The 27,386-nt window shown below is 57.3% G+C and overlaps 1 protein-coding gene and 1 non-coding gene across 51 annotated transcripts in view; one reads left to right on the top strand and one right to left on the bottom strand.

The window, feature by feature from the left end:
* Positions 1-27,386, bottom strand: part of ABLIM2 (actin binding LIM protein family member 2) — a 161,358-nt gene that overhangs the window by 29,542 nt on the left and 104,430 nt on the right. For 9 of the 50 annotated variants that reach the window (XR_014078957.1, XR_014078991.1, XR_014079030.1 and 6 more), the window contains 6 exons: positions 25,790-25,910; positions 24,059-24,157; positions 18,381-18,482; positions 17,808-17,861; positions 11,635-11,687; positions 10,832-10,973 (listed from right to left, as the gene is read on the bottom strand). Coding sequence is in view for 11 of the 50 variants with exons in the window: in XM_081576772.1 (XP_081432898.1) it covers positions 10,832-10,973; positions 11,635-11,687; positions 17,808-17,861; positions 18,381-18,482; positions 24,059-24,157; positions 25,790-25,910 (571 nt within the window). In the remaining 39 variants the exon portion in view is untranslated. Of the gene's footprint in view, positions 1-10,827; positions 10,974-11,634; positions 11,688-12,679; positions 12,800-17,807; positions 17,862-18,380; positions 18,483-24,058; positions 24,158-25,789; positions 25,911-27,386 lie in introns of all 50 variants that reach the window. The other 41 variants (XR_014078864.1, XR_014078878.1, XR_014078964.1 and 38 more) reach the window with 10 other exon arrangements.
* TRNAL-UAA (transfer RNA leucine (anticodon UAA)) lies at positions 14,975-15,057 on the top strand. Its single transcript has one exon. It is a non-coding gene; the product is annotated as a tRNA-Leu (tRNA).

The following is a 27,386-nucleotide window of genomic DNA, read 5'->3' as shown; positions in this document are numbered from 1 at the left end:
GGGGCCCTCAGCGGAGACCCAGGAACTCCTGATCAGCCAAGGGTGCTGGCGGCACGTCTCAAAGCGGGGTGTCCAGTGAGCGGCACTGGTCTCGCCCAGGAACTTGTCAGAAAGGGCAGATTCTCAGGCCCCACCGCAGACCTACAGACACAGAATTTGGATCTGGGGTCCTGCAGCCTGTTTCACAAGACCTCCAGGGCATTCTGATACTCACTAAGGCCTGGCACCCCTTAGGGTCCCGGGACCCGCTATGCCCTCGCCTCTAGTCTTATCTGCTCTGAACCACTGATTCTCCACCTGGAAGCACTGCCATCGCCTAGCCAGCTTCTAAACCCCCTGTGCCCAGGCTGCCGGCCTCTGTCTCAGCATCCTACACTCGCAGGGAGTGTAGACCCTACTTCCATCAGGCCACTTCATTCTCCTGACTCGTCAACTACGACTGTCTTGGCTCTTTCTTCTACCTGCCTTGAACTTCCATATTGGATGCTGCTATAATTTTTGCTTTGATCATCAACAGTGACTCAAGAAACTCATCAAAATGAAAGACAGTTTGATACGTTGACCTCTATTTTTACCTACTTGGATGTTCTTCCTTTCTGAATTTCCGAGCCCTCTTATCACTCCCGTATGGAGAATGTCCTTTAGACAAGTATGTTTGTCAGTGAAAGCTTTGCTGAATTTTCCTTTGTCTGAGAGGGTCTCCATGTCTCATTCATTTCTGAAGGATATTTCCACCCGAGATAGAATTCACATTGACAGCAAATGTCTCTCTGCACCTGAAAAATGTGTCATCTTCCTCTGGCCTCCATGGTTTCTGGGGAGAAGTTGGCTGTTATTCGCACTGGTGTCCCTGGTAGGGAGTAAAAAGTGTCTTTTCTCTTGGACTACTTTCAAGATTGTTTTTTCTGTCTTCAGGTTTTGAAGTTCAAGTATGGTTGTGGATAACTTTGGGCTTAATCTACTTGGGGTTCACTCAGTTTCTTGAGCCTGTAGGTTTATGTCTTTTTGCCAAATTTTTTGTTTTCAAGCAATATTTCTGTGAATATTTTTTGGACCCATTTTCTCCCTCTGGGCCTCCAATGACATAAGTGTTATCCTACAGATTCTGTTCAGTCTTTTTTCCTATTTTCTCTCTGCTGTTCAGGTTGGATCATTTCTCTTGTTCTGTCTTCAAGCTCAGAGTCTCTCCCCTGACATAGCCTTCTCTTCTGTTAGGGAACTCACCTGTGAATTTTTAAATCTTGCTTATTTTATTTTTCAGTTCCATCATTTCCATTGAATTCTTTTTGTTTTAGAACTTGTATTCTTTCTGTGAGACTTTTTTTTTTTTTTAACTTTTTCAATTGTTTCAAGCTGCTGCTGCTGCTGCTGCTAAGTCGCTTCAGTCCTATCTGACTCTGTGCGACCCCATAGACGGCAGCCCACCAGGCTCCTCCGTCCATGGGATTTTCCAGGCAAGAGTACTGGAGTAGGGTGCCATCTCCTTCTCCGATTGTTTCAAGAGTATTTGTAATTGTTGGTTGAAGCATTTTTGTGATGACTGCCTTAAAAATCCTTCTCAGATAATTCTAACATCTGATTCTTTTCAGTGTTAGGATATGCTTCGAACTATGGTACTAGAGAAGACTCTTGAGAGTCCCTTGGACAGCAAGATCAAACCAGTCCATCCTAAAGGAAATCAGTCCTGAATATTCATTGGAAGGACAATGCTGAAGCCCCAATATTTGGCCACCTGATGTGAAGAGCTGACTCGTTGGAAAAGACCCTAATGCTGGGAACGATTGAAAGCAGGAGGAGAAGGGGACGACAGAGGATAAGATGGTTGGGTGGCATCACCGACTCGATGGACATGAGTGAGCAAACTCCAGGAGATAGTGAAGGACAGGGAAGCCTGATCTGCTGCAGTCCACGGGGTCGCAGAGAGTCGGACACGACTGAGGGACTGAACAACGACAAGGATGTGCTGATTGTCTTTTCTCATTCAAATAGTTGTGTTCGTGGTTTTTGGTGCGATAAGTGATTTTCTACTGTATCCTGGACATGAGGATACTATGCTGGGAAGCCTGGATCCTACTTAAGTCTTCCCCGTTAGCAGGCCATCCCCCTGTTTAGGTTTAACATGTAGGGCCTGGCTTATTATGGGCTGTGCTTCTGAAGACGAGTTAGTTTTCAGAATGCTTGTTAAACTGCTCTTCTGGTCTTCAGAGTCCACCTGGCGTTGCCGGTAACACACTGGTGATGAAAGGTGCTTTCCTGGTTGCTCTGGGCCCTGAGGTGGGGGTGGGAGACACTGGCCATAGATGGAGAGTGTTTCCCTCGCTGGGTGCCAGGGAGGGCAGTTTACTTGGTCTCCCTGTGCACTGCATGGCAGGCGGGAGACACAGGTCCTGCATTTTTCCTCATGTCCTCAGGTCTCTGGCCAGCCCGCCTTCCTCTTTCCAGAGTTCTACAGCCATCCACCCTATTGTTCTAGGGCTTTTCCATTGTACTGAGTGGAGAAGGCAGGAAGCGAAGAGTCTCCATTTATCGCATCCCTGGGGTGCTATTAAGACCCATCAGAATCGTTTTCTCTTGGGATAGGACCAGCCATCGGTAGATTTCAGAGGTCCCTGGATCCTGGGTGCAGCCAGGATTCAGAACCACCAGGTTAAAAGGTCCCTTCACACATTCAGAGATTTTACGTGACCATCACAAGCCAAGGCATTGCACATAAGCCCATTTTACAGGTGAGGAAGCTCAGGCCCAGGGAACCTGAATGAGCTACAGACGGTCACGTGATTACTCATGAAGAGGATGAGACAAGCTCCCGGGACTCTGTACCCTCTCCCCCAGGAACCCTCTCTGCTACAGGAGCTCTGCCCTGGTGAGGCTCTGCTGGCATGGGAGTCTCCTAGGGGCCTGCCTGTCAGATGCTATCAGCGGGCCTTAAGAGTATGTGCAGTGTGTGTATTAGAGGGAGAGAGAAGGCATATAGAAAAGGCAGGTCAGGAGGCAGCTGGGTAATCAGGACCCTGAGTTGCAACAGGCCTTAGAGACTCTGCACACCTGCCCACGCCCCATTTCCAAGCTCAGCCTAACCAGACCCCCTTGTCACCTCCTCCCAGAAGCCCTCCTGTGGCAGCCTTGCCCTCAGCGTTCCGCTGGGACCGCTCATGGGGCCCTGAGCGTGACTCCTTGGCTCTGTCCCTCTTCTGGGCCGGCTCACCCGAGGTCAGAGTAAACACTGAACAGGCGGGCACGGAGAGGCCCCTTGCGGGTGGATGACTGTTTCAGGTGCATCTCGAGAACACGGCCCCTCCAGGATGCCTTGTGGATAACGGGCAGGGAGCCGTTCCCCTGGGCAGATCTTGGTCAGCTTCACCAGCACAGTGAACAGGTTTTGGTCCACTGATCACGGATATGGAAGTCTGCAGCGGCACAGCCCTGCTCAGGTCCAGGTCCCCTCTCGGCACCTCGGTGTCCCCATCCAAGGAAGGAGGGGCTGGAACCCCCTTCAGCCTCGAGGAAGATGGGCAGGAGGCCCCTGGGGCGATCTGAGCTTCAGGCTTCAGAAGCAAGTGAGAGGTGTCCATTTCAGGTTCACCATGGCTGGCCCGTGGACCCGACCAGCTCTGCGTGACACCCTAAGGCTCAGCCCACAGGATGCTCATGTTGGAGCCCCAAAGCCCAGGTGCTTCCTGCCAGGAATACTGCACTATGCCCACCTTCACAGACGAGCCAATGGCGACTCCAAACTCAGAGAGGTTTGCTCTTGTACCCAGGGTCACACAGCAAGGGAGAAGCCAGGATTCACCCCCAGGGGGACCGGCACCCAGATCTAGCAGTCTCCGCTGACCCCTCACGTGATGTCATGTCCCCGGTCACTCCCCACTGTGCTCCCACCACGCTGGGACCCATGAACGAGGGAAGGCCCTGCTCAGGGAAGCCCTGGGCACCCGCTGCCCCGCGGGCACTTACTGCGGGGCTGCTGCAGACACAGAGGATGCACGGGGGCCCCCTGGGCTCTGCCCCCAGGGGCTGATGGTCCTCAGGGGAGAAAGGACACGGAGGGCCCCAGATAAGGTGTTCCCTGCCGGGGCCGGGGGAGGAGAGACAGAGCTCCCAGGTGGGTACCGCGAGACACAGAGCGGAATTGTGGGGGGACAGAAGAGGCCTGAGAGATGTGACCCGAGATCTGGACACCTCAGGGTCTGGGCACGGCTGTGTCCCTGCCCACAAATCCGAGGTCACACCCCATCCAGTCCCCAGGCTAGCGGCAAGCCTGTCCAGCACAGGGGAGCACAGGGACCTTTGCTGAGAGCAGAGTCCCAGCCAGCCCCCAGGGAATGGCGGGGGGGCTCTGCCCTCACATGCCAGGGGGCTTCTCTTGGGCCAAGGTCCCCTCCCTGACGTCTGGAGCCCCCATTGCTCTTGCTGGGGCCTAATGTGAGTGGGGAGCAGAGGGCAGGCTGTCCGTCCAGCCAGAGGCCAGGACGGCCACTCTCCTCGCTGTCTCTGCCCCAGGGGACCCTCAGCCGCCTGCGGGACGCTGGGCTCCTGACCGGAGCCCTCCAGCCCCCTCGGGCCTCTCTTGCCCAGGCTTCCCCCATCCCCCTCCCAGCCCTGGCTCTCTCCATCCCTGGGGTTCTGCAGGGGCTCCCCCTGTGCACGCTTTCTCTCCACCCTCACCCCAGGTCCTGCAGAAAAGGGGAATGGAGGCAGAGGATGGGGACAGAGGTGGGTGCTGAGCAGGAGAATCACAGCTTCTCTGGGCCCCAGACCCTTTGGAGAAAGTAACGCTCCGGAACCCGCCCAGTGAGGGGGGGCCTGGGTCTCAGGTTACCCACACCCTACCCTAGGCCCACCTGGGAGCCAAGGGCCCCTGGGACCCTGCCTCCAGTCCAGACCTCTCCTGAGGGCCCTGCCTGCCCATCCACCTCGGTGCAGCTCCTGCTGGGTGTCTCCGGCTCCTGTCTCAACATGAAGAACCCACCTTGTTCCTGCCCCGCCTCTGAGTAAAGGTGACCCCACCAACCTGAGCCAGGACGACCTGGATGATCATTCTTGATCCTACGCACCCCCTTTGACCGCTCACACCAGTCCTGCTGCTCAGACTGCTCAAGGGGCTTCCCTGTGGCTTATCTGGGCCCCGAAGTCCCCTTCACCCTGGCCCAGCACCCTCTAGTCTATGTTCTGCAAAGCTGCCCGTCTGCGTTTAAATGGGTAAAACCGTCAACCTCGTCTCCTGCTCGCAACCCTGCTGCCCTGACTCTGGTCCCTGAAGACAGAGGAGAAAGTTCACAGCCATCGTACACGGACCACTGGCTTCTGACCGCCGCCCCCAGCCTCCTGTTTCCCAAACGGCCACCTTGCTTCTCGCCTTGAGCCCCGGTGAAGGCTGCTTGTGCTGCTCGGAAGGTCCTCCCCTAGGACACCCCCAGGACATCCCCAGAAGCCTCCTCCCCAGCCTGGATGACCGCATTGCGCCTCCTACTGCCTTTACCACCCCAACAGTCCTGCTGGAGGCTCAGTCAGAGGCAGCCTGGGCTCTGCTGAGAACCCTTAGGTCCACCCCCCACTCGCAGGCCAGGCCGGGCCCTCCCAAGGCCCCCAGAGCCCTTTGTGACCCTGCACATCCCAGCCCCCACGCCACTCACAGCCCAGCAGCCAGGCTTCACCTTTGTGGGGAGGGCCGTCTCCTCTGGATACCTCCCTCTTCAAGCCTGCTCACTTAGCACCCTCCTCCCCGGAGCCCTGGGCTGGGGCTGGCCCCCTGACCTGCAGGCGCTATGTTGTTGCCGCCCAATCGCTCAGTCATGCCTGACTGTTGGCGACCCCATGGATGGCAGCACAACAGGCTTCCCTGTCCCTCACCGTCTCCCGGAGCTTGCTCAAACTCATGTCCATCGAGTCGGTGATGCCGTCCAGTACGCAAAGGCAGGCGCCATACGTCTCACCTTTTCATTTGGACTTTGTGTCACCCCCCACCCCCCGCCACCCCTGTTCTAGACTGTCAGTTCCTGGGGTGGGGGTACTGTCTGTGCAGATTCTACTGTGCCCCCATCACACACCCAGGGCCAGGGCGCGGGAGCCCTCACCAAAGGTTGGTTGAGATTGGGCGGTCGTGCCCTGCCTCTGGGCCTTCTCTTGCTTGTCTGACAATGAGAGCCAGGACTGACGTCCCATCGGTGTGATGCTCGTGGGTTCTGCCCCCTGGGTCTCAGGTCACAATGCTCAGACTGAGCACGCCCCCGTGCTCTGAAATTCTCATGGGCTTGGCACACCGCAAATCAGTTCTCCCTCTCTTTCTGCCACGGACTAGGAAACGTGAGAACAATCTTTTTTTTCTCCACAGCCTGGAAACTCCCAAGGACTAACAGAGGACGAGGAAAGCCACTTCCGAGCAGGCCTGACACCCGCTTTCCTGCTGCTGTTAGCAGGGAGACACAGATGAACAGAGGTGCCGTCTCCCGGACTTCCCTGGTGGGCGTGGGGGCTGGCGACCCAGGGAGCAGTCTCAGACCCCAGCCTCCGGCCAGGCCCTGCCTGGGTGGGCAGCAGGCGGAAGACAAGTGGACGGGACTCCACGGGGATGGACAGATAGAAGGTGACACAAGATGGCAAACTCACAGGCAGGGCGGGGAGCGCTGGCCCCCACTGGACCACCCCTCGGTGCCGCCCTGGTTTCCAAGCAGAGTGGTCCTCACCCTGACCCCCAAGCCCACCCTAACTCCTCTCACGTGCCTGATTCCCTGCTGAAGGGCGGGGTCCTTTCCAGGGCTCACTGAGTCCTCAAGGAGGTCTCAGCCAGCCTGGGGCTCTGACATCGGCACCCCTCTGACCACCTGAGTAGGGGGAATGTGGGGAAGCTCAAAAGGGAAACGGGACTTGAAGGGCTAGGGAGGGGGCACCGAGGGCAGCGGCAGGCCGGGCCACAGGGTCCAGGCCAGGGGAGGGGTCCACACCAGCTGGTGTTCTTCCTCCTGCGAACCTCATCCTGCGAGGCTCAAGGCCCTCTCCTTGTAACAGAAAATCAGTACCATCCCTTTCCTGGGCAAAAATCAGATTCACCAATAATACAGCTGACTACATGCATGAAAGAAAGCAAGCCAGTGAAAGCGCTGGTTGTTCAGTCATGTCCAACTCTTTATGACCCCATGGGCTACAGCCCACAGGCTCCTCTGTCCATGCAGTTCTCCAGGCATAAATACTGGAGTGGGTTGTCATTTCCTTCTCCAGGGGATCTTCCCAACCCCAGGGATTGAACCTGGGTCTCCCACATTGCAGGCGGATTCTTTACCAGCTGAGCCACCAGGGAAGCCCAGACAAGTACACACATAATACAGATAATGCCCCAGGTGTCACATAAAGGAAAAGAAAAGCACTCTATCATAAAACGTGTGCTTCAGTGAGACCTCTTTGGAGGCATCAGCCGTGCTGGCTGAGAACCACCGCCTTAGAGGAGAGAGATATCACACAGGTTTCTCAGCCATCTGCTTCCCTGCGGGACAGCAGGGACTGGGCCCTATTCACCACCTCCTCTCTGCTGCCTAGCGCTGTGTCTAGCACATAGTAGGTGCTCAGTTAATGTTTGGTGAAGGGATGGGTGAGTGACTGAACGATGAATTCAGCCTCAGGTGAGATGTGCTGATGGTGTCATGAGTGGGATGAGGTTGCGCCCGGCCCCTGTGAGCCCACGGAGGATCCCAGGTGGGCGGCGGGGTGTGAGCGCTGGCTCCCAGCAGCCTCTCTGCCTGTCCCAGCTCCCTGCACACTTCTCCAGGGCGGGGGACCACTCCTGTCTTCTTGGTCTCCCCCTCAGCGCCCCGCACAGCGTCTGGCACAGAGTGGGTGCTCAATAAATACCCGTTGAATTTAGCTCATCTCAATTCAACAAACATTTATTGAGCGCCCACTGTGTTGACTGTCACAGTCCTACCCTCCTCTGTCGCGCTATGGATGATGTCCCGGGATGCAGGCGGGCCTGCCTTGCTGTGTGCAAACCGCTTTGCTCAGTAATGACTGCAAATTAAACTGGTATCGATGGACTCACGATTGGGGGCCACTTGGTGAGACTCGATGGAACTCGAGAAAAGAAGGTGGACGCCCCTCTGTGCTCAGTTTAGGGGTGCTGCTCATCCCACCCAAAGTTCTCAAGAGGCTGGCAGACAGCAAGCAAAGCACGCCTGACCTAGGCAGGACCAGCAGCCTGGGTCCTCGTTGCTATTCCCATGCATGACGGGAGCAGAGTGATATCACCAGGACAGAGATGAAGTCACAGGCGCAGTGGTTAGACATCATGGGCTTCCCATTTGCAAGAACCAATGTCACAACACCAGCAGAAAGTGAAGCGATCACAAAGTGAAGCATTATCACAATCATTGTGAGCCTGCATCCCTGAAGGAGGACATGCACGCACGCACACACACGAACAGATGTGTGCACACACGCACACATGCACACATGTGCGCACACACATGCACACAACACACATGTACACACACGTACAAATGTGTGTGCACACACACACCCGTTTGCACACACATGTGTACACACATACACACACACACACATGCACACAACACACACACGTACACACATACATGTACAAATATGTGCGCGCAGACACATGCGCCCACATACACACCCATGTACACACACGTGTACACACATACACACATATACACACATGCACACACATAGAAACACAGACATAGGTTGTTTGTACTTCAGAGGGCTCGCCCAGTTAGAGCACGAACTCCAGCACAGACACTGCGATTCCTGCAGGCCGGGCACCCCCGCAGCTTGTGATGGGAACATGGCAGCAAGGAATGGGGTTGACACAGACCTCGCAGGTGTGTGATTGCCGAAAACGGCCGCACAGCCTCCAGGCCTTGCGGGGTCTACTGCCCGGGAGGAACGCCTGGGACGACCCCAAGGCAACTCGTGTGGCACAAGATGAGGAAGCGGTGCAGGGAGGTGAGCAAACACGCCCAGGTCACAGGGCAGGTCAGCACGGCACACGGAGGTCCCCAGGAGGCGGCTCTTCCCGCCTGGGCCTCTCCCCAGAGGGTGCCCCCACCCCTAAGCCCCAAGCCAGAGGCAGGCCACGAAGGGAGTCCCTGGGGACAGCAGCTGCCCTTCACCCGCCCCAAGGAGAGACCAGGGGAGGCCCCCAGCCCTGCAGACACGGGCCTGCCCACCACCCAGCAAGGGAAGAACCGATGCTGGCAAAGCCCCCCTGAGGACTCCAGCGTCCGTGCCTGGGGGCTAATGCTTTGGTGCCCTCGAGGCATGGGGGGGCTACTGGGGTGCTGCTGGGGGTGCTCTGGGGCGGCTGGTGCAGTAGGAGGTCTCCACCTTCCAAACAATTGGCATTTGGAAAAGCGCAGAAAGGGCCACGGTCAAGGCCAGTGGCCTGGGGCCACAGGCAAGTCCTGAACCCCCCCACCCCCCCGTGCAGAGAGGGGCTTGGGGGTCCGGTCCGGCTGCAGCTTCCGGGTTGGGGTCTGCCCTTAATTGTTCCTGTGAGCAGTCCTGCACCCCTCACCCCTGCCCCGCCTGCCTCGGCCTTTCCTGCCCCGGGCCACCAAGTGAACAAATCTTGCTGAGGGTCTTCCCCAGTGCGATCTTCCCATGAGGTTGTCGGCCCTGCAGTGACTCTGGGTCCCATTTGGACAGCAGCCGCCCAGGCCGGAGAGGCGGGGGGCGCACGGACGCCTGCCTACAGAGACCACACACAAAACGACAGACGCTTGCTCTGTTTAGACGTCATCTTTAACAAGCGGTCACCTCCGCGCTTCCTGGCCCCCCTCCCCTGTTGAAACACACACACCTTCATTTGTGCGACGGTTTACAGTGGGGAGGATGAGGATGAGGAGGATGGTGAGGAAAAGTGGTCTGTTTGCTGAGCATCTACTACGCGCCAGGCTGAGCGCTGGCAGCTCGCAGGGCCCCTCCCCACCCCGGGTGGCTAACAACCCCGCCAGGCACACGGGTGAAACTGAGGCCCAGGACCGGCATAATGGGCCCAAGGTCAGCGTCCAGCTGGGACTTGCACTCGGGCCTCTCTCAAGGCAAAGCCAGTGTCTTTCCTGGGCTTTCTCACACACACCCGTCACCTTCTGGCCTTCTCTACTTACGAACTAAACCTCCAGCTTGTCCACAGAAACCCACCCACAGCTGCCGAGACCCCAAGAGTCTGTCTGTCATCTACTGCGTGCACCAGACAGCGGCTTGCTGCTGTTTTCTCTGTAATTCACAGCCTCCGGACATGAAAAGCATTACGGGGAGTTTTGCTCAACATCTGAAGGGCATGCCGACCGAGTGTCACGATCCCCTGGATCAGGCAGATGGGGGTCTTTGTCCCACCTCACTCCCTGAGGACGTGGGGTCCCGGCTCCCGGCCCCTTGCTCAGGAGGGGCACACAACCGCTCGGGACAGCGTTCTTGGACACAACATGGGACAGCGCTGCTCCTGGCCCCGAGTCTGGACTCACCACCTGGACCATGCTCCGTCTGCTCCGGAGGAAAACAGGCCCTCACTTCCAGCCTGGAGCCCTTTTCCCCCGAGGACCCCAGGAGCCTGAGCCAGCCTCCTCCCAGCCGTGGAGGGTTCAGAGGGACACTGGCATGGCCCACGGGCAGCCTGCTGGCTTGGACGCCATTGAGGAAAGTGCGTGGCTACGGGTCTGCTTCCTACCCGACTTGCCCTTCTGTCTGTAGGTGTGCTCTCAGAGTTTTTAAGCAGCAAGGCTTAGATCTGGGGGGGATCAGCTCGAGGTCGAGGGCCCCTTTTCTGCAAGGCCTTTCGTGCCGCACCGACGGCCTCTTGCTCAGAAGAACCACTCACGTGAGTAGAAGTTGTCCCCTGGCACCATCTGGGGAGGGCCTCTGTCAGTCCCGCTACTGAGGGACAAAGACTGGCTGTCTAGGTCTGGAGAGTTGGTCCTCGTGTCTGCCTCCCCCTTGAGAATCAGCCAGCTGGTCTTCTGCTGAGAAAAAAACAGAAGCTCTGTGAATTTCAACTTGACCTGTAGTGGCACTGCCCCCATTTTACGGATGAGGAGACTTGAGGCTGAGGAGGTCAGGGCCGCAAGTGAGTTCACACGTGGTGGGCATCAGGTAAGTCAGCCTTGGGCTCCTGCCACACTCATCCACCTTCCTTAAAGACGAACAAAGGGTCTTAGCTCTTGAGCCAGGGTAGACTCAAGATTTATTTTCCTTTCTTTTCAGTTATCTCCTTGGTTAAAGAACCAAAAGTGGCTCAGACAGTAAAGAATCTGCCTGTAATGCAGAAGACCTGAGTTCAGTCCCTGGGTCTGGAAGATTCCCTGGAGAAAGGAATGGCTACTCACTCCAGTATTCTTGCCTGGAGAATTCCATGGACAGAGGAGCCTGGTGGGCTACAGTCCACGGGGTCACAAAGAGTTGGACACGACTGAGTGACTAATGCTTTCACTTTCAAGTTACATAGCAAAGAACGATGACTTCAGTAGAAGAGGTACTATTACTAAGTGCAAGGAGGCTGGTGGGACCACTCCTTAAATTTGGTCCATGTGGCCCATGCTGGACCCCTAAGGGGCAGAACCTAGAGGAGGAGCTGAGGCTTCAAGTTGGAGAAGGCCCCCCAACACCGGGTCTGCCCCTCATTACCTTCCTGTTATCCGGGTCGAAACCTCCATCCTCCCCATCAGATCGTCTCGCGGCTGGAAGGGAAAAATCAGTCGGTCAAGGCAGCGCACCGTCGGTGGTGGGTTTGCACGTCCTGGTTCCCACTTCACAGTCACGCTCAAAATGGAAACAAAACAGAAAAGCCGCCAGCACTTGTACTTTTGATGACTGAGGAACCAGATCGGCTGGGAACGTCCCCGCAGGAATGGGGGCTGGGGGTCCTTGCATAGGATTTGCTAAAACAAGAGCAGGTGTGTGAAGTGATGTCTCATTAACAATCCGGCTGACCTCTCCTTGGCCGCTTGGCATTTTGAAGATCACGCTTTCTACCTTCCAAGTTTAACTTTAAAGCAACAGAAGGGCCCCGTGGTCCAGCCCCCGGTGGGTCAGACTCGGCTGGGTTGAGCTTTACAGACTTTACTGCTCATCCCCAAGTGACCCATTTCTCAGATCAGAGGACTGAGGCTCAGAGACCTGACGTGACTTTCTCGAGATCACAGATCAGCGGGTGGCAGAGGCTGACATGGAACTTGGGCGGTCTGACTCCAAAGTCCTTCCTCTTGTCTGCCCCACCTCACTGCCCGCAAGACACAGAACGGTGAGTGAGCGATGCCCCTGGGAGGACTCCAGGAAGAGCAAGGAGGGGGTGCAACACACAACCGGAGGTGGGCTCGATGAGAGAGCGTGCAAACGTCCGCCACTCAGCAGACTCTCCAGGGCTAAGTCAAGAGGTGCCTGTATTCTCCGTTTCCCTTTTTTTGGGGGGGTGGGAATGGTCACTCAGCTGGGCTCACGTTATCATCTCCAAACTAACATGATGAAATAAATCACACAAGAGCAAGGCCGACAGTTCTCAGCATCCAATTCAGTGACGACCTATCCCGTGCGTCCCGAGCTAAACCACTGATCCCACGCACGCACAGAACCATGAAAGGAAGACCCCAGGGTCCTTCGCCCCCTGCCACGGAGGCCGAGGCTGGAGACCGAGCCGTCGAGACGGAGGACGCGCCCAGGGTGGGCTCCTTACCTGCAGCCTGCGGAGGGCTCAGACCTTCTAGCCTTTGGGAGCACCTTGCCTTGTGCACCACCACCGACAAGACTGACATCAGACCCGAGAGCTTGGAAACGGGGGACTGGGCTACAGGACCTTGACAAGATAAGGCCACAGCTGAAGACCGTTCTGGACGCTCTCCTTCTCCCGGGAGAGACAGCGGTTTGCAACGTGAAAAGAAAGACCTCGCTCTCTCCACCGACAGAGGCCAACAGGTGCCAAGCCTGCGTGCGGGGCACCGTGACAGGGCGGCGGGGGACGGGGCACAGAGGCGGATGCACGCCCAGCGGCGTGGGCACTCCTGCTGCCCAGACAACGGCTGTCGCCGGGCAGCAGAGCCCCGGGCATCGGGCCATGCATCAGCCGGGACTCTTGGCGGCTGGCGCAGCAGCCTCAGCGACAATCCGGCCAGCGGCTACTGGGGGCTCTGAGAGCTCAGTCACCATCTGGCCCAGAGACGGCCTCCAGGGCTGGCTCTTCTGGTAAGAGTGAGTGAGCCTCATCCCTCAGCAGCCCTGAGGTCCCTGCAGGGATAGCCACAGTTGGGGTAACTTGCAAATGCACAAACAACTAAGTGGCCCCAGCCTAAGGGCTTTAGAGGGTGTGAGATTCCCAAGACTTCGGATCCCAGGGACCAGCGTGCCCCCCATCCACCTCTTGGGTCTGAGGACTCCACACAGCCTTGGGGGTCACATGAGGGCAGAACAGCTCTGGCTGTAGAGCCACCTCAGGGCTCAAAGAAGTGCCCCACCTCTGACGAGGGGGTACCCCACCAACAACATACAGCAAGCTTTCTCTGAAAACGCCTCCAGCTCCGAGAGGTGTGCACGAGCTAACCAGACCCAAACAGGGGTTTTCCAGAGCCGCATAACACATGGTGGGGGGTCTCTCCAGAAATGGGCTCAGGGACACAAAGGACCCCGGCGCTTTGTGTGGTTTGCGGGCTGCTCCCTTAACGGCCCTGAGCCTCAGTTTCCTGATCTGTAAAATGGGCAAATGACACCCACCCGCCCCCACACGTGAAGAGGATCACGTGAGATGAACATGGATACTGTCACATATGAGGAGCTCAGCTCACAGGTCTGAAATACTAGGAATAAACGAGAGGCGAACTGTGCAGCTAATTTGTAGCGGGCCGTTTCGGGGTGTCAGGAACAGACAGGTCGGTTCAGGACAAGGAGAGAAACGGGGTTGTGTGTGTCTTTCCTGTCCACACGAGGCGGCTCCATCAGAGCCGTAAAGGTATCTGCCATGAACACCCTTCCTTGTCTTGGACTGCAAGGAGATCAAATCCGTCCATCCTAAAGGAAATCAGTCCTGAATATTCACTAGAAGAACTGACGCTGAAGCTGAAGCTCCAATACATTGGCCACCTGATGCGAAGAGCTGACTCTTGGAAAAAGACCCTGATGCTGGCAAAGATTGAGGGCAGGAGGAGAAGGGGGCGACAGAGGACGAGATGGTTGGACGGCATCACCGACTCAATGGACATGAGTCTGAGTAAACCCCGGGAGTTGGTGATGGACAGGGAAGTCTGGCGTGCTGCAGTCCACGGGGTCGCAAAGAGTCAGACACGACTGAGCAACTGAACAACAACTAATGGGGCTATGTCGAGATGGAACCCAGCACACACGATGCATTTGTGGCAGCTACTCAATCACTAATCCTAACCCTGACCCTCGTCCTGAATGTCAGTGTCCCCTGCCTGCCCCTCGCCGAGTCCCCAGGCCTGGCCATCCTCACACTGTAGGCTCATTTCCCCAAACACACAACTGGGATGAAGGCACCAGAAAAAAGTGTTGCTAAGTTAAAAACTTTTGATGATTTGGCAATAGAAAGTTAAATAGTAAATAAATTAATTAAAACCCATAAATTTTTAAAGCTCACTGATTATATCATCTTAAACTAATTAAGAGGAGAGCATGCCAACCTACTCCAGTATTGCCTGGAGAATCCCCATGGACAGAGGAGCCTGGCAACTTCAGTCCACGGGGTCACAAAGAGTTGGACACGACTGAAGTGACTTGGTGGTTTAGCCGCTAAGTCGAGTTCGACTCTGCAACCCCGTGAACTGTAGCCCACCAGGCTCCTCTATTCAGGAGATCTCCCAGGCAAGAAACACTGAAGTGGGTTGCCATTCAGCTTCCTAGGTGGCCCAAGTGGTAAAGAACCTGCCTACCAATGCAGGAGAAGTAAGAGATGCGGGTTCGATCCCTGGATCAGGAAGATCCCCTGGAGGAGGACATGACAACTTACTCCAGTGTTCTTACCACTGGGATGGCCGAGAGGTTAAGGCGTTGGACTTAAGATCCAATGGACATGTGTCTGCGTGGGTTCGAACCCCACTCCCAGTAGTAGTGACATAGCAAACTAATTAAATGGTCCAGGAGCTCAACGTCACCACCCCGAGTTTGTTTCCGGCAAATCAGGAGATTAAACTGACAGCTTCTCCAGCCTGACGTGCGTTCCTCTCTCCCTTGAGAGATGAGTGGATGGTCGGTCTGCTGCTGAGGTGGGGAGAAGGGGCTGCACGTGGACTTGAAACACACACTTGCACACACTCACATGCTCACACACTCACATGCTCACACACACACATGCTACACACATGCATGCCCCACCCCCGAGGCACTTCCGGCAGATATGGTCCAGCTAGATGGGGAAATCTTCTAAAATGAAAACATCTCAAATGCACCCCATCACACCCATCCATCACACTCTGAGGGTTGTCCGCGGAAAGCTGGACGCAAGGACTCGTGGCCCTGAGAGCGCCTGCCCCTCTCACGGCCCCTTTATAAGTAAAGCAGGGGCTGACTGTTTTGTGTTCTTCCTGCCGTGAGGCTGAACTCTTGGCAGGGAGCAGGCGCTCTATAAGGTTCATCTCATAAAGTAATCAATAAGCCCAAGCTCTACATCGTTAAAAGAGTTTGGGTCATTACTCAGGGTTCAGATAGGAATTCACTTGCCTTTCGATAGAAGAGGTGCAAATATCCAGATTTAAAAAAAAAAAATATGAAGATCACCCCTGGTAAGAACAAACTGGGATTTCCCTGGTGGTCCAGAGATTAAGACCCTGTGCTTCTGCAGGGGCCATGGGTTCAGTCCCTGGTGGGGGAGTTTAGACCTGCAAGCTGCATGGTGCAGCCAAAAAAAACAGACATAGGTAAACTGAATCTCCGTGGCACGATTCAGTTAAGGGACTTAGTGTGAGAAGTTCTCTGTCTCGGATCATCGGGCTCCCTCAGACACTAGGGAGCAATTTCATAACCTGATTTACCACCTAGCCCCCTCCTAGGGGCCGGTCCTCCTAACCTGTGTGTGTAAGTGACGTGTTACCGGGTGATGAAAGGCCAAGTCAGTCAGCTCTCCCCGTGGACGAGGACAGCCTCAAGGCCGGAGCACGGGCGCCCTGATGGAAAGACCTCACTCTCTGCCTGCTCCTTCCTTCCTGTGCCTCAGCTTCCCCACGGGTGACACAGGGGGCTGGTCTGGACAACCTCTGAGGGTCCTGGTGCCCACGAACCCCGCCCTCTCTGATCCCTCGGGAAGATCTGGGTTCCCTGCTTCTCTGATCAAGGGGCAACAGTAAAAGGCATCACCTCCTGGAAGCCCAGGAGTTCCTAGTCATCTTTTACTTTCTTGGGAAAAGGGAGAAATACCGAAAGCATAGGGCCTATTGCAGTCAAGGAGACAATCTATAAAACAGACAGACCATGGGCTTGTCAGTAAGCCACAGCCAGCCAGCCAGCCAGCGCATGCTCAGTCGTGTCTGATTCTCTGCGACCCCATGGACTGTTGCCCTCCAGGCTCCTCTGTCCAGAGGATTTCCCAGGCAACAATATTGCAGTGGGTTGCCATTTCCTCCTCCAGGGGATCTTCCTGACCCAGGGATCGAACCTGCATCTCTTGCGCCTCTTGCACTGGCAGATGGATTCTTTACCAGTTGCGCCTCCTGGGAAGCCCAGGAAGCCCTGAAAACACACTCTCTTTGGCCCTGCTGCATGCCATGCAGTATCTCAGTTTCCGACCAGGAATTAAACTCACGCCCCCTGCATTAGAAGCGTGGCATCGTAACCACGGGACTGCCCGGGGAAGTCCAGAATACACACTTTGGTAGCTTTCACCCCACAGCATCCTTCCAGTGGTCAACAGGGGTCGTGGCCATCTTGGGGATGCATCTGGGCAAGGATTTTAAGTATGGGATCTCCCCTTCCCGTCTCTCTAGGGATTTAATAACAATCCTGCATCATGTGCACAGCCCTCGACAGTTTAGAATGTGATTTCATGTTCACTACCTGACCCGGGTCCTCCCAACCAGCCTGTCCAAAAGGCAGGATGGAGGATCGGTCCTGCTCTGCAGACGAGGAAACAGAGGCTCAGGATGGTCAAGCAACACATCCCAAATCACTAGAAATACTCTAACAAAACACAGGTGAGACCTGGAGCCTTCTGTCCCCTGAACACCTGACTACTGCAGGCTCAGTGGAGTGGAGATGGCTGGTCATGTTTGGGAGGGAAACCAGAGGTGGGGGTGGTGGGGGGAGAGACACCCTCGCCAGCAGACATCGCCTGCCCCTATTTGCTGAGGCTTGAAATCCTTTTAACCAAAGGCCAAGTCGTTAATTCTATCATCAGAGATTCTCAAAACACAAGACTTAACATTCTCACGGAGGGCTAAAGGACTGATTCTGGTTTGTGCTGTTTTCTAAAGACCAGGCTGGGTCACCCTGGGGTCCAAGCACCTCCGTCTCTCGTCATCTGGGCTAAAGTCAGCCTGGTTGCTCCCCTCAAAGCAGTAACCCCGAAGCCACACACGGGGACCAGCTCGCGGGTACAAGCCCTCATCCGCAGCCCGGCCCATGAGTCAGCCCTGGGTTTACACACACAGAGAGCTGCTTACTTGGACACACTCTCCACTGCAATTTACAAAGGGGCCGCCCGGGATCCCACCAGCAAACACCACATATCTAATGTTCAGACTGCAGCCCCCCGCGGTACCCTCCTCATCACGTATCAAAGCACAGCAAGAGTAAGCATTCCGAAGCAAAGGCACTGACAGGCATGCAGGGCAAACACAGGAGCAGAGGAATCCGACTGTATGTACCATGCTGCTTGTAGATGGGGGGTTTCCTATAGATGTTATCTTTGACGCCAGTGTCTGGGAAAGGAGAAAGAAAAAAAAAAAGGAGAGAAACAGCAGGGTGAGCAAGCAGACTGTGATGGTTTCCATTCTCCCGCCATCTGTCAGCAAGCAGTCCGTCACCCAGAGTCCCCAGCAAGGATCGGGGACCTCAGCAATGGGCGCCCAGGCCCCACACACATCAGCTGCACTCAGCCCAGATGCCACCCACCATTGTGAAGGGAGCAGAGGATTGGAGCGGCCAGAGCGGGTGTCCAGTGACAACCGGGACCCGGTCGGCCCGTCTCCAGTCCACTCCCGGAAGGGCAGCCGCACCTCCCGGGTGTTTGTGGGGCTTCGGGAGAGACTCAAACACGTGCCGGTTTGGGGATGTGCACACCACCCATCTGTGGATTTTTAAAGCATCTCAGAGTTGGGGGGTGGGGGGTGGGGGGTGAAGAAGCTTGGGGAACATGCGACTCCCAAGAGGTAACGGCAGACACTGGCTCAGGGGCGGACCGTCTGCCTGGTGAGTGGCTGTGCGTCCTGGGCGCCTACCTGGGACGTGGAAGTGGCGAGGAGCCTGCTGGTAGGTGGAGGGGGGAGGCTTGGTGTCTGAGAGCACGGAGAGGCTGGGGGTGCTCCGGCCACTTTCACTGCCTCCAGACGGAAGGGCGCGGACAGCAGACAGAGGCAGGAGGGGAAAGCAGAGGAGAGCATTTCAAGCGTGAGAGCTTCGGAAGCCCATCTCCCCTGCCTGGTGGGGCCTCCGCACCCTCTGCCCAGGGGAGGGAGTGTGGCTCCCCGCTGACACCTCCAGATGGGGCCCCACGACTCGTTAATCCAACCTCAAGGGACCGCCCTCCCCCAGGGTTGGGGAACAGGAGCGTCCAGGGCAGGGCCCAGCCTGCTTCCAAGTTCCCAGGACGGCTGGCCAGGCCATCGACAGAGTCCCCCTTTCCTTGGGAGGGCGCACGGCCAGGCTGCTGCCCAAATCTAGAAAATCACAAATTCACCAAGACTAAGCGCCCCCACCTTTTCCTAAGTATCCTTGTGCAAAAAGACACTGATTTCTTGGAGGATTCACAAATCAGCCATTCCGAACAGGGGACTGAAGTGCCAGAATTCATTAGCATCTGTCTTTTAAAAGCCACTGAGGACAATTGTATCAGGAGAAAAAGAGGCAACTGGTGTTCTTCAGCTGCCATGCTCCCAAATAAAGCAGTGTTTTTTGTTTTTTGGTTTTTTTTGCCAGATTGAAGGGAAAGAGCCCTCTGATTTTGGCTCCGACTTTTATCCCATCTGGATCTGTCAGTTCAGGTTTTGCGGACAAGGTTGGATTATCAAGTCACAGATTTTAGACAGCCGTGGTCACCCGGTGACCCTCCCCGCCCCACCCCCACACCTACTGAAGGAGTGGGGTCGTGTACAGGGTGCGATGGGCATTGAACACAGCACAAGAGGCGTACGGCTCGTTTCAGCAAGACACACAAAGGCACAACCCATTTGCCCCCCTTCAGCTCAGGAAACGTCACATGACAGCTTGGTGAAAGGAAAGGGACACCTTGACTTGAAAACACCCCGGACTGGGAGTCACAGGACCCCAAGGTGACACGTGATGAGGCAGGGCGGGCCGACCTGGAGGTGGGCTAATGGGGGTGGAGTGTAGATGGGCTTGGGGGGTGCTTTTGCCCAGGGGTAGTGTGCCGGGGGTCCCCAGGGGCCCGAGAGGCAGGGTGGACGCAGCAGACCCCAGGCAGCTCCCCAGACTGACTGCAGCTTCCAGCAGCTTCCTGCTAGGGCACCAATTTCACCTGTCAGCGCGGACGGAAGTCGGGTAGAGGACTGTCCCCAACCCGCCCCGGGGAGGAGGTGTGAAGCCTGCTTTTCCATTAGCACCGCCCTCCAGCGCAGCTCAGAGCCTTCGGGAGCCTCAGGCTAGGCTGCACGTGCACGTGTGTGCATGTGTGTGTGTACGCACATGTGTCTGAGGAGGACTATGGCTTTCTTTGGGGTTGGGGACAGGTCACACCCACCTCACACCTGCCATCTTCACTGGTCACCAGACTCTAAGACTAGGACCTCACCCAATCCGTCTCTGCTCGCCGCCCCTCCTCCCCCAACCCCTGGGGGACCCCCTTTCCAATGTTCCCCGCTTGTCCAGACTCTGCCTGGGTCAAGGCTCAGGTGCAAAGCCTTCCCAGAGGACACAGCCCAGCCGGCCATTCCCTTCTCTGGACACATGCCCACCTGCCCGGTCACCATGTCATCCATGGTAAAGCGCACCCTCACATTGACCCCACGTGGGGCCCTGAAGAGCACTTTCCCCACGGCCGCCTTCTGCAGGGCCCGGGGTCCTGGAGAGACCGAGCCCTGGGCACTGCCTTCCCCTTGGGTTCTGGTGGCCAAATGCCCCCCCCACCAATGTCCCCAGGGATGGGAGAATGCCAGAGGCCAACCCAGCCATGCGGCAACATTGAAAAGACACAGAGTCCCTCGTGCCCAGATGTGTGACTTCTCCTGGAGGCGGGTCAGGACGGAGGTCGCTTCTGACCTCTGCTATGGACAGTCCTCAGCGCCCTCAGGGAGACATGAGGACCTCGGGGAGGAACCATCTCAGAGCTTGGGAAGTCCCAGCCCGTGAACGGCCATCTCCCCTGCCCATCGGAGTCAGTGCTTTGCTGCGGAGCAGTTCCGGGTGACACGGAGGTTTCCTGCGAACCCCACGTGATTCCACCTTACATGCAGCCGGCGCATCGCCACCCCGCTGTTGTCCAAATGCCTTGCTTCACTCGGATTTCATCCGTTTTCCTCTCGGGTCCCTTGGGTACCCTGGGACCCATCCAGGACGCCAGGTAACATAGTCCCCACGTCCCCCCGGGGCTGTGACCGCTTCTCACCCTCCAGGCACCTCACTACCTGGGCAGCTTTGAGAAGTGCCGCACGGGCGTCTGGCAGACTGCCCCTCAGGGAGGATTCGCTGGGTGTGTTCTCATGACTGGACGGGGTCACGGGTTTGGGGGGAAGAGCCCAGAGGGGAGGCGCCCTCCCCCCATCATGTCGGGGTGCTGCCGTCCACGTGACCTGGCACTGCGATTGACATTGACCCCGTGGCCGAGGTTGTGCTGGCCCAGGATTCTCCATGTCCGGCTCCTCTTCCCGCCGCACTCTGCACTCTTTGCGGGGAAACTGCCAGGCAGAGCTCCCACCTGATGGCGGGGAGGCGGGCACCCCTCCAGGAGGGCAGAGGGTCCCCGTGAGTCACTGGGGTCTCTTCTGCCAGGAGTTGGTCTTTTCTCCCCATTGGCTTATCACATGGGTGTGGACATGTGGACGTTTGTACTTTGCTTTCTGATCCAGCACCATGCCCTTCATTCTGCCGCCCTTCATTCTGCTGCTCAGCTGTCCACACTCAGCCCTCGGGAGTGCCCTCACATGGCTCCGTGGATCTTCTCAAGGTGACCAGAGGCGAGGCCAGCCCCCAGCCCCTGCAGGGCTCCCATGGGACACCACGACGTACGTGGGTTCCACCTGCCCAGCCTGCTGCCTCAGGCCACCTGGGCCGACCACGGCCACCAGGAGGATGGCCACAGAGGGGGCGAGATGAAGAGGTGCCGACAGGCGCAGCCAGTGGGTGGGCAAGGGGGCTCCGACCAGAGGCTCCAGCTCTGCAGCCCCTCCTCCCCCCTCACACTCCGGGTGGGGGGGCTCACGGGTCCCTTCCCCTTACTGCCCAGCAGCATGGTTCTGCCAGCATCACCTCTCTTTGCAGTCACCTGCCGGTCCCTGCGGCCTGCTTCTTAACAGGTGAGAGGTCAGCTTCAACTTCACGCTGTCCCGGGAGATACACCAGGGACTGAAATTCATACTAAAGTGCAAATGGCTGCCACGGGCACCTATGCTGCACACTGGTCTTGGCAGGAGGGTGGCCCCGAATACCAGGACACGGTGGGAAAGTGTGTCTGGGAATGGAGGGGTGAGGTGGGGAGGAAGGGGCATGTGGACAGGTCAGGGCAAGTGCTGGTCCCTCCTGGGCGAGCCCTCCACCTGTAGCATCATCCGGAGGGAAAATCTCCAGTTCGGCAGCCAAGGAAGCTGAGCTGCTGGGAGGAGCGAGAGGAGAAGGCTTTCCCAGAGTGCAACTGGACACCAGGCCCCGTGACCAGCTGAGAGGAAGGCAGCTGGCCCTTGGCATGGCTGGCCACAGAGTGCCCACAGGCTGCGATGCACCAGACCCTGTGGGCCTTGGGAAGAAGGCACGGTCCCACAGCCTGCAGGTGGACGCACTGGTGAGCGAGGGCCCGCCTCTGGGCCCGGCCCAGGGAGCTGTCCCTGTGCCTCCGTCTCCCCAGGGGGGAGTCCTGGAAGGAGGCTGGGGCTCCTGAGGTCACAGGTGGCCCTGGAAGTCGGCAGCGGGCAGATCCAGGGGTGCCAGGTGCCCCCCACATCCTGCACGAGAGAGGAGGGTGGGGACTTTGCCTGATTCCTGGACAAAGAGAACTGGGGGAAAGAGCAGGCAGAAGGGAAGCAGGGTGGCCCACCGTGCAGCCAGTGCCCACCTGGAGCAGACAGCAGGGCACCGTGCCCCACCCCGACCTCAGGGACGCCCTTGGAGGGGCTGTGACACAGTCTCTGAGCCATGTTTTGGTGAGGAGCGGAAGGGCAGTCACCGGGGCCGCCTGGATGGATGTGGACAAAGCCGTTTCCCTGGCGATCAGCCGAGCTCTCAGGGTGGGGCAGCTTGCCCGGCCTTGCCTCTGGGCCATACCTCTGTCAGGGACCCCAAAGCAAGGCCATGTCAGGCGGGTGGAAAGCCATGTGCTCAGATTTCTGACCTTCAAGACAGGAAGAAGGGGCACCTGCTTGGGTGACCTGCGGGGACGCGTCTAAACGTCAAGCTCCCTCCAGTTTGCAGTGAGTCTTCTGTCCACCTCTGGGTGAGGGCACACCCCGGCCAACCAACACCCTTGTCCACACAGATGCACGCAATCCACGCTGCTCTCCTGCTCACAAGATCTGGGGGCTTTGCTCCTTCTCAGAAAAGCCAGGACATCCAAAAAAGTCGGAGCTGCGGGACCAGGCCCACAGAGAGGAGGGGAAGGCACTCCACTGACCAGGGGCTCTCTTCTCAGTTAGACTAACGAGGTCACTCAGACAGGTGATGGTGATGCATGTGAGAACCGTCCAAGTTCCAAGGAGCCGGCATGGGTGACCATCATTGATGCATTAACCCGCTGGGTTGGTCTCTTCCGGTCCCTTGGGGTCAGAAGTTTCTCCTGAAACATTCTGCACTCAGCAGCCGTGAGGAACGGGGACCCTAACTCACTCTGGGAGAACCAACAGACCACCACTGCTCCTCTTGTGCTCTGGGAGTCTTTCCAGGGTGTATCAGTCAGCTGGCGCTGCGTAACAAAGCACCTCGGTTGCCTGGCTTGCACAGCAGACATTCGTTTCTCCCAGGAATGGAGGCTGGAAGTCCCAGATCAAGGTCTGGCAGGGCTGGGTCTCAGGTGCAGCCTCTGTCGTCGGCTGAAGACACTGCTCTGGCCTCACACGGCCTTTCCTCTGAGCACACGCAGAGAGACTGTTCCCCCTCCAAAAAGGCCACCCATCCCTTTGGATTAGGGCCCCACCTTTATGACTTCATGCAACCCTAATAACCTCCTGAAGACCCTTTCTCCAAACGCAGGCTCACTGGGGCTTAGGACATCAACAAATGAATCTGAGGGCACCATTCAGTCCATAACACAGGAGGACAGGAACTGGCCCTTTTCCTGCAGTGATTCACATACACGTGCCCAGGCAGGGGTGGGGCAGACAGGCAGGTCTGCACCCTGGGAGGAGCCGCAGCCGCGAGGCGGTGTGCTTCCTGCCCGGCCACCATGAACTGAAGCCGTGGACACCTTCCGATTACTGTGGTGAGCAGTCCCCCCGCCCGCCGAGCCGAGGGGGGAATAACACGGGATGACTTAGGTAAAGGCACTGGAGCCAGCCCAAGGTGGGCACTGGGTAGGTCCTAGAACCCTCTCCCCGCCTCGCCGCTCGCTTTTCTGACACGACAGGCTGCCTCCTGGGAACACGGACACACCGACAGAGCTGGACACACAAAACACAGCGGGGAGCACGGGCATGAGACAGGGGCTCGGGGAAGCCATGCGGCAGCGGACACAGGACAGCGAGACACGGACGCTCTGCGGGTGGCCCGGGGGCACAGCCTGCAGCCTCGCACGCCTTACCTCGGAAGTACGGGATGTAATGATGTCTGAACACGGAAGAAGGGCTTGGGTGTTGGGACAGGGACAGGCAGCTACTGGTACCGACGCTCGCAGTACCAGCTGCGGGCGACAGAGAGCAAGTCAGAGTCAGCCCGGCCGGCCACACGGCCGCAGAAGAGCCCCAGGCCCCGCTCTGCCGTCTCGACCCAAGAACACACACCTTTCTGAGGCACCTCGAGGGGGGCCGCCAAGCACACTCGGGGCACCTCTGCTCCGGGCTAGGAGGGAGGAAGGCCTGCCCGCTGGGGTCAGGGTGCCCAGGCCAGCCGCAGGCCTGCTGGGTGGGAGCGGCAGGCCCCCGGGTCCTGCCCACTGCCCCACGAAGGGGCTTTATTGGGATCCGGGACCCGGGCAGAGAGCAGTTAACCGGACCGGGGACGGGTCGGTCACCGGACAGGCACCAGGCCTCGCCCAGCAGAGTTAGGCCTTGACCCTGGGGTGGCCATCCGGCCAAGCATCCGCTGGCGTGCCCAGGTGACCCAAATACAGCTGTCAGGGGTCAGCAGAGGGGTCCTCAGAGAGGCTGACGGCCCTTCTCCCTGACCTACCCACCTGCCCGGTCACTCATCCCCTCACTCACTCACTCACTCATCTATTCATTCATTCACCCACTCATTCATTCATTCACCCACTCATTCATTCATTCACCCACTCATTCACTAAGTCACTCACTCATTTATTCACTCACTCACTCATTTATTCGCTCATCCACTCATTTATTTGCTCACCCACTCACCTATTCATTCATTCACCCACACATTCATCCACCCACTCATTCATTCATTCACCCACTCATTCACTGAGTCACTCAGTTATCATTCATTCACCCAATCATTCACTCACCCACTCATTCACTCATTCACCTACTCATTCTTTCACTGAGTCAGTCACTCACCACTCACTCACTGACTGACTTTCCAAACTTCTATTGAGCAGGATGTACCAAGCATATGGCAGGGAGGTAATGAAAATAACTTTGCCAATGAATGGAGCTTTGATTTTACCACAAGGACGGCAAAACTCAAGAGCTGAGTTCATGGAGGTGAGAATGGAGCCGTGCAACAGCCGAGGAGGCGATGCTTGGAAAAATCCCTCAAAAAAGCAGCCTCTGTGTGGAGTCCCTGTGAGTCTGACACACTGAGGCAGCTCAGAGTTTTAAAAGGGAAGGAAAAGCAATACACAGCTGGGTTCCAGGCAGGAGATGAGGCCGCGGCAGGGGAGAGAGGACCCTCCTTAGGCTTCTCCCCATGGCTGTCAGGGGCCACTGACCCTGATACAGGTGAAGCGTCAATGCGTATGCTGACACCAGTTTTTGTCCATTGATTTTGCCTTTGCAGCACACATCTTCCTAGAGTTCCATGAGCTCGGAACTCGGTGACTTCTGGTCTCCTGCACTTTGTGTGGTTTTACCGTCCTGACACTAACATGTGAGCTGGGTTCTACGTGCTCAGCACTGCCTTGTGTGTTTCCCAGGATGGTTCCTCTAACCAACGGGGTAACCAGCCACCTCTGCACTTAACCTCCCCACCCAGACTACAGAGGGCCTTTTTCTTCTGTCACTAAAAGCATAGCCCTCCATCACCCCATCCATCCTTTTTCCAGCTGTGCAAAGTAAGAGACAGACTCCTAACAGGAAAAGCAACAAGAAGCACAGCTTCATGGGGGTAAAAGAAGCTGTGTGGGGTCAAGTACCTGGACGACTATAGTGCTGGGGTGACCGCGAGGTCGGGGTGTAACGGCCGAGGCTGACCGACCCGGTGGAGCTGGGGCTGGAGGTCCGGCATTGCTTGTAGGAGCGGTCGTCCTGCTCCCCCTGGGAGGAAGACAGCCTGGTGAACGCTCAGCCGGAAGCACCACCCGCCCCATCCCACCCTTCCACCCTCCGCTCGCCGTCCGCGCGCCTGACCCAGGAGGCTGACTCAACGTGGCCCCAGGATGGAGTCCCAGCACCTGCACCTGCCAGGACGCTTCTGAAGAGCCAGGTGGGGAGCTGGCCTTGGTGCTGACACTCCCCTCGGCCTGAGCATCCTTGAGCAGCTATCAGGTGTTGGAGGGCAGGATCGCACCCATCCCTCCCATAGCACCTCCTGTGGCTGGGCTCCAAGAGTGGGTAAAGGCACCTGGCTCCCCCCACTCCCTTCAGTCCCCTCTTGCCCAATCCTTGGCCCCCAAGGGTCCTTGGGAGACACTTTGAGACCCATGGAGATTCTGTATTCTACCAGCCTCGACAGGGGCTCTCCAGGTGTGGGAGGTGAGAAGCCCCTGAACCCAGGGCCCAGAAGCTCAGTTGAGTCAGACACACAATCATCGACAACACAGACTCCACTCAAGCAGGACGGGCCACTTTCTAGAGTGGTCAGAGCGGGTGGCATGAGATGGCGTGGCACCGTGGGCAGGGGGCGGAGCAGACCGCCGGGGCGGAGCAGACCGCCGGTCAGCTGCAACTCGGCACCCTGGCTGGAGTCACGACGCAGCCCGGCATCCCACCATGGGTGGACCCTGCGGCTTTGCCCACCAGGCTGGCACAGGGATGAGCACTGGGAGGGTCTGAGTCTGGCACTCACGGCTCCCATGCCCTTCCCAGTTTACCTCATGCCTCCTGGGGCTCCTCTCCTGCCAAACTCGCCTGAGCCACTGTCCTTAAACCTTGCCTGTGTGCCCACCTCCACGCTCTGCTCAGGCCGCCCTCATGCTGGGAGCGCACTTGTCAGGCCCCACCCTGTGCTACACACCGACCTCCTGGCCTGGCCTGCCACACCCTTGGGGATGGGCACTCTGTCTCTCTGGGGCTGCCACAGTCCGGCTGTCTCATCTCCATCCCTGGGCATTCTCTGCACAGCCCCACTGACCAGCTTATATTTTACAGGTGTCTTGTCTCCTCACTTGCCATGTCCCTGGGGCTCGTGACCACATGTGGGCATGGCCACTCGGTGCTAGCTGCCCACCCACAGGCATTTGTTGTCACCTTCCTTACCCAGGATCTGATACCTACAGAGTCTGATTGGCAGCCATCTATGTCACGGGTCAATTTTGAGAAACAGACATAAAGGGTGAGCTGCTAATTATCAACGCTATTTGATACAGAAACGCTTTCAGCACGTTCACCCTGAAGGCCCCAAGGATATTCCCATAATCCTGCTCAAGAGGCGGATGAGGTGGCCCCCGCTACCCCAGCCCCTGGACTTTTTTTTCCTCTAAAGGAAGCCGTGACCCAGACCGCAGGATGCCTATGTCCCAGGTGTCCGCATCGCAGGGCTGGCAGACGCACGGGGAAGCATGCGGATGAGAC

Source organism: Giraffa tippelskirchi, chromosome 1, assembly GCF_054371585.1.
Source record: "Giraffa tippelskirchi isolate mGirTip1 chromosome 1, T2T-mGirTip1v1.2.pri, whole genome shotgun sequence".
Lineage (NCBI taxonomy): Eukaryota > Metazoa > Chordata > Mammalia > Artiodactyla > Giraffidae > Giraffa > Giraffa tippelskirchi.
The sequence above is the reverse complement of the archived record's forward strand: the minus strand, read 5'-3'. Positions and strand labels throughout refer to the sequence as shown.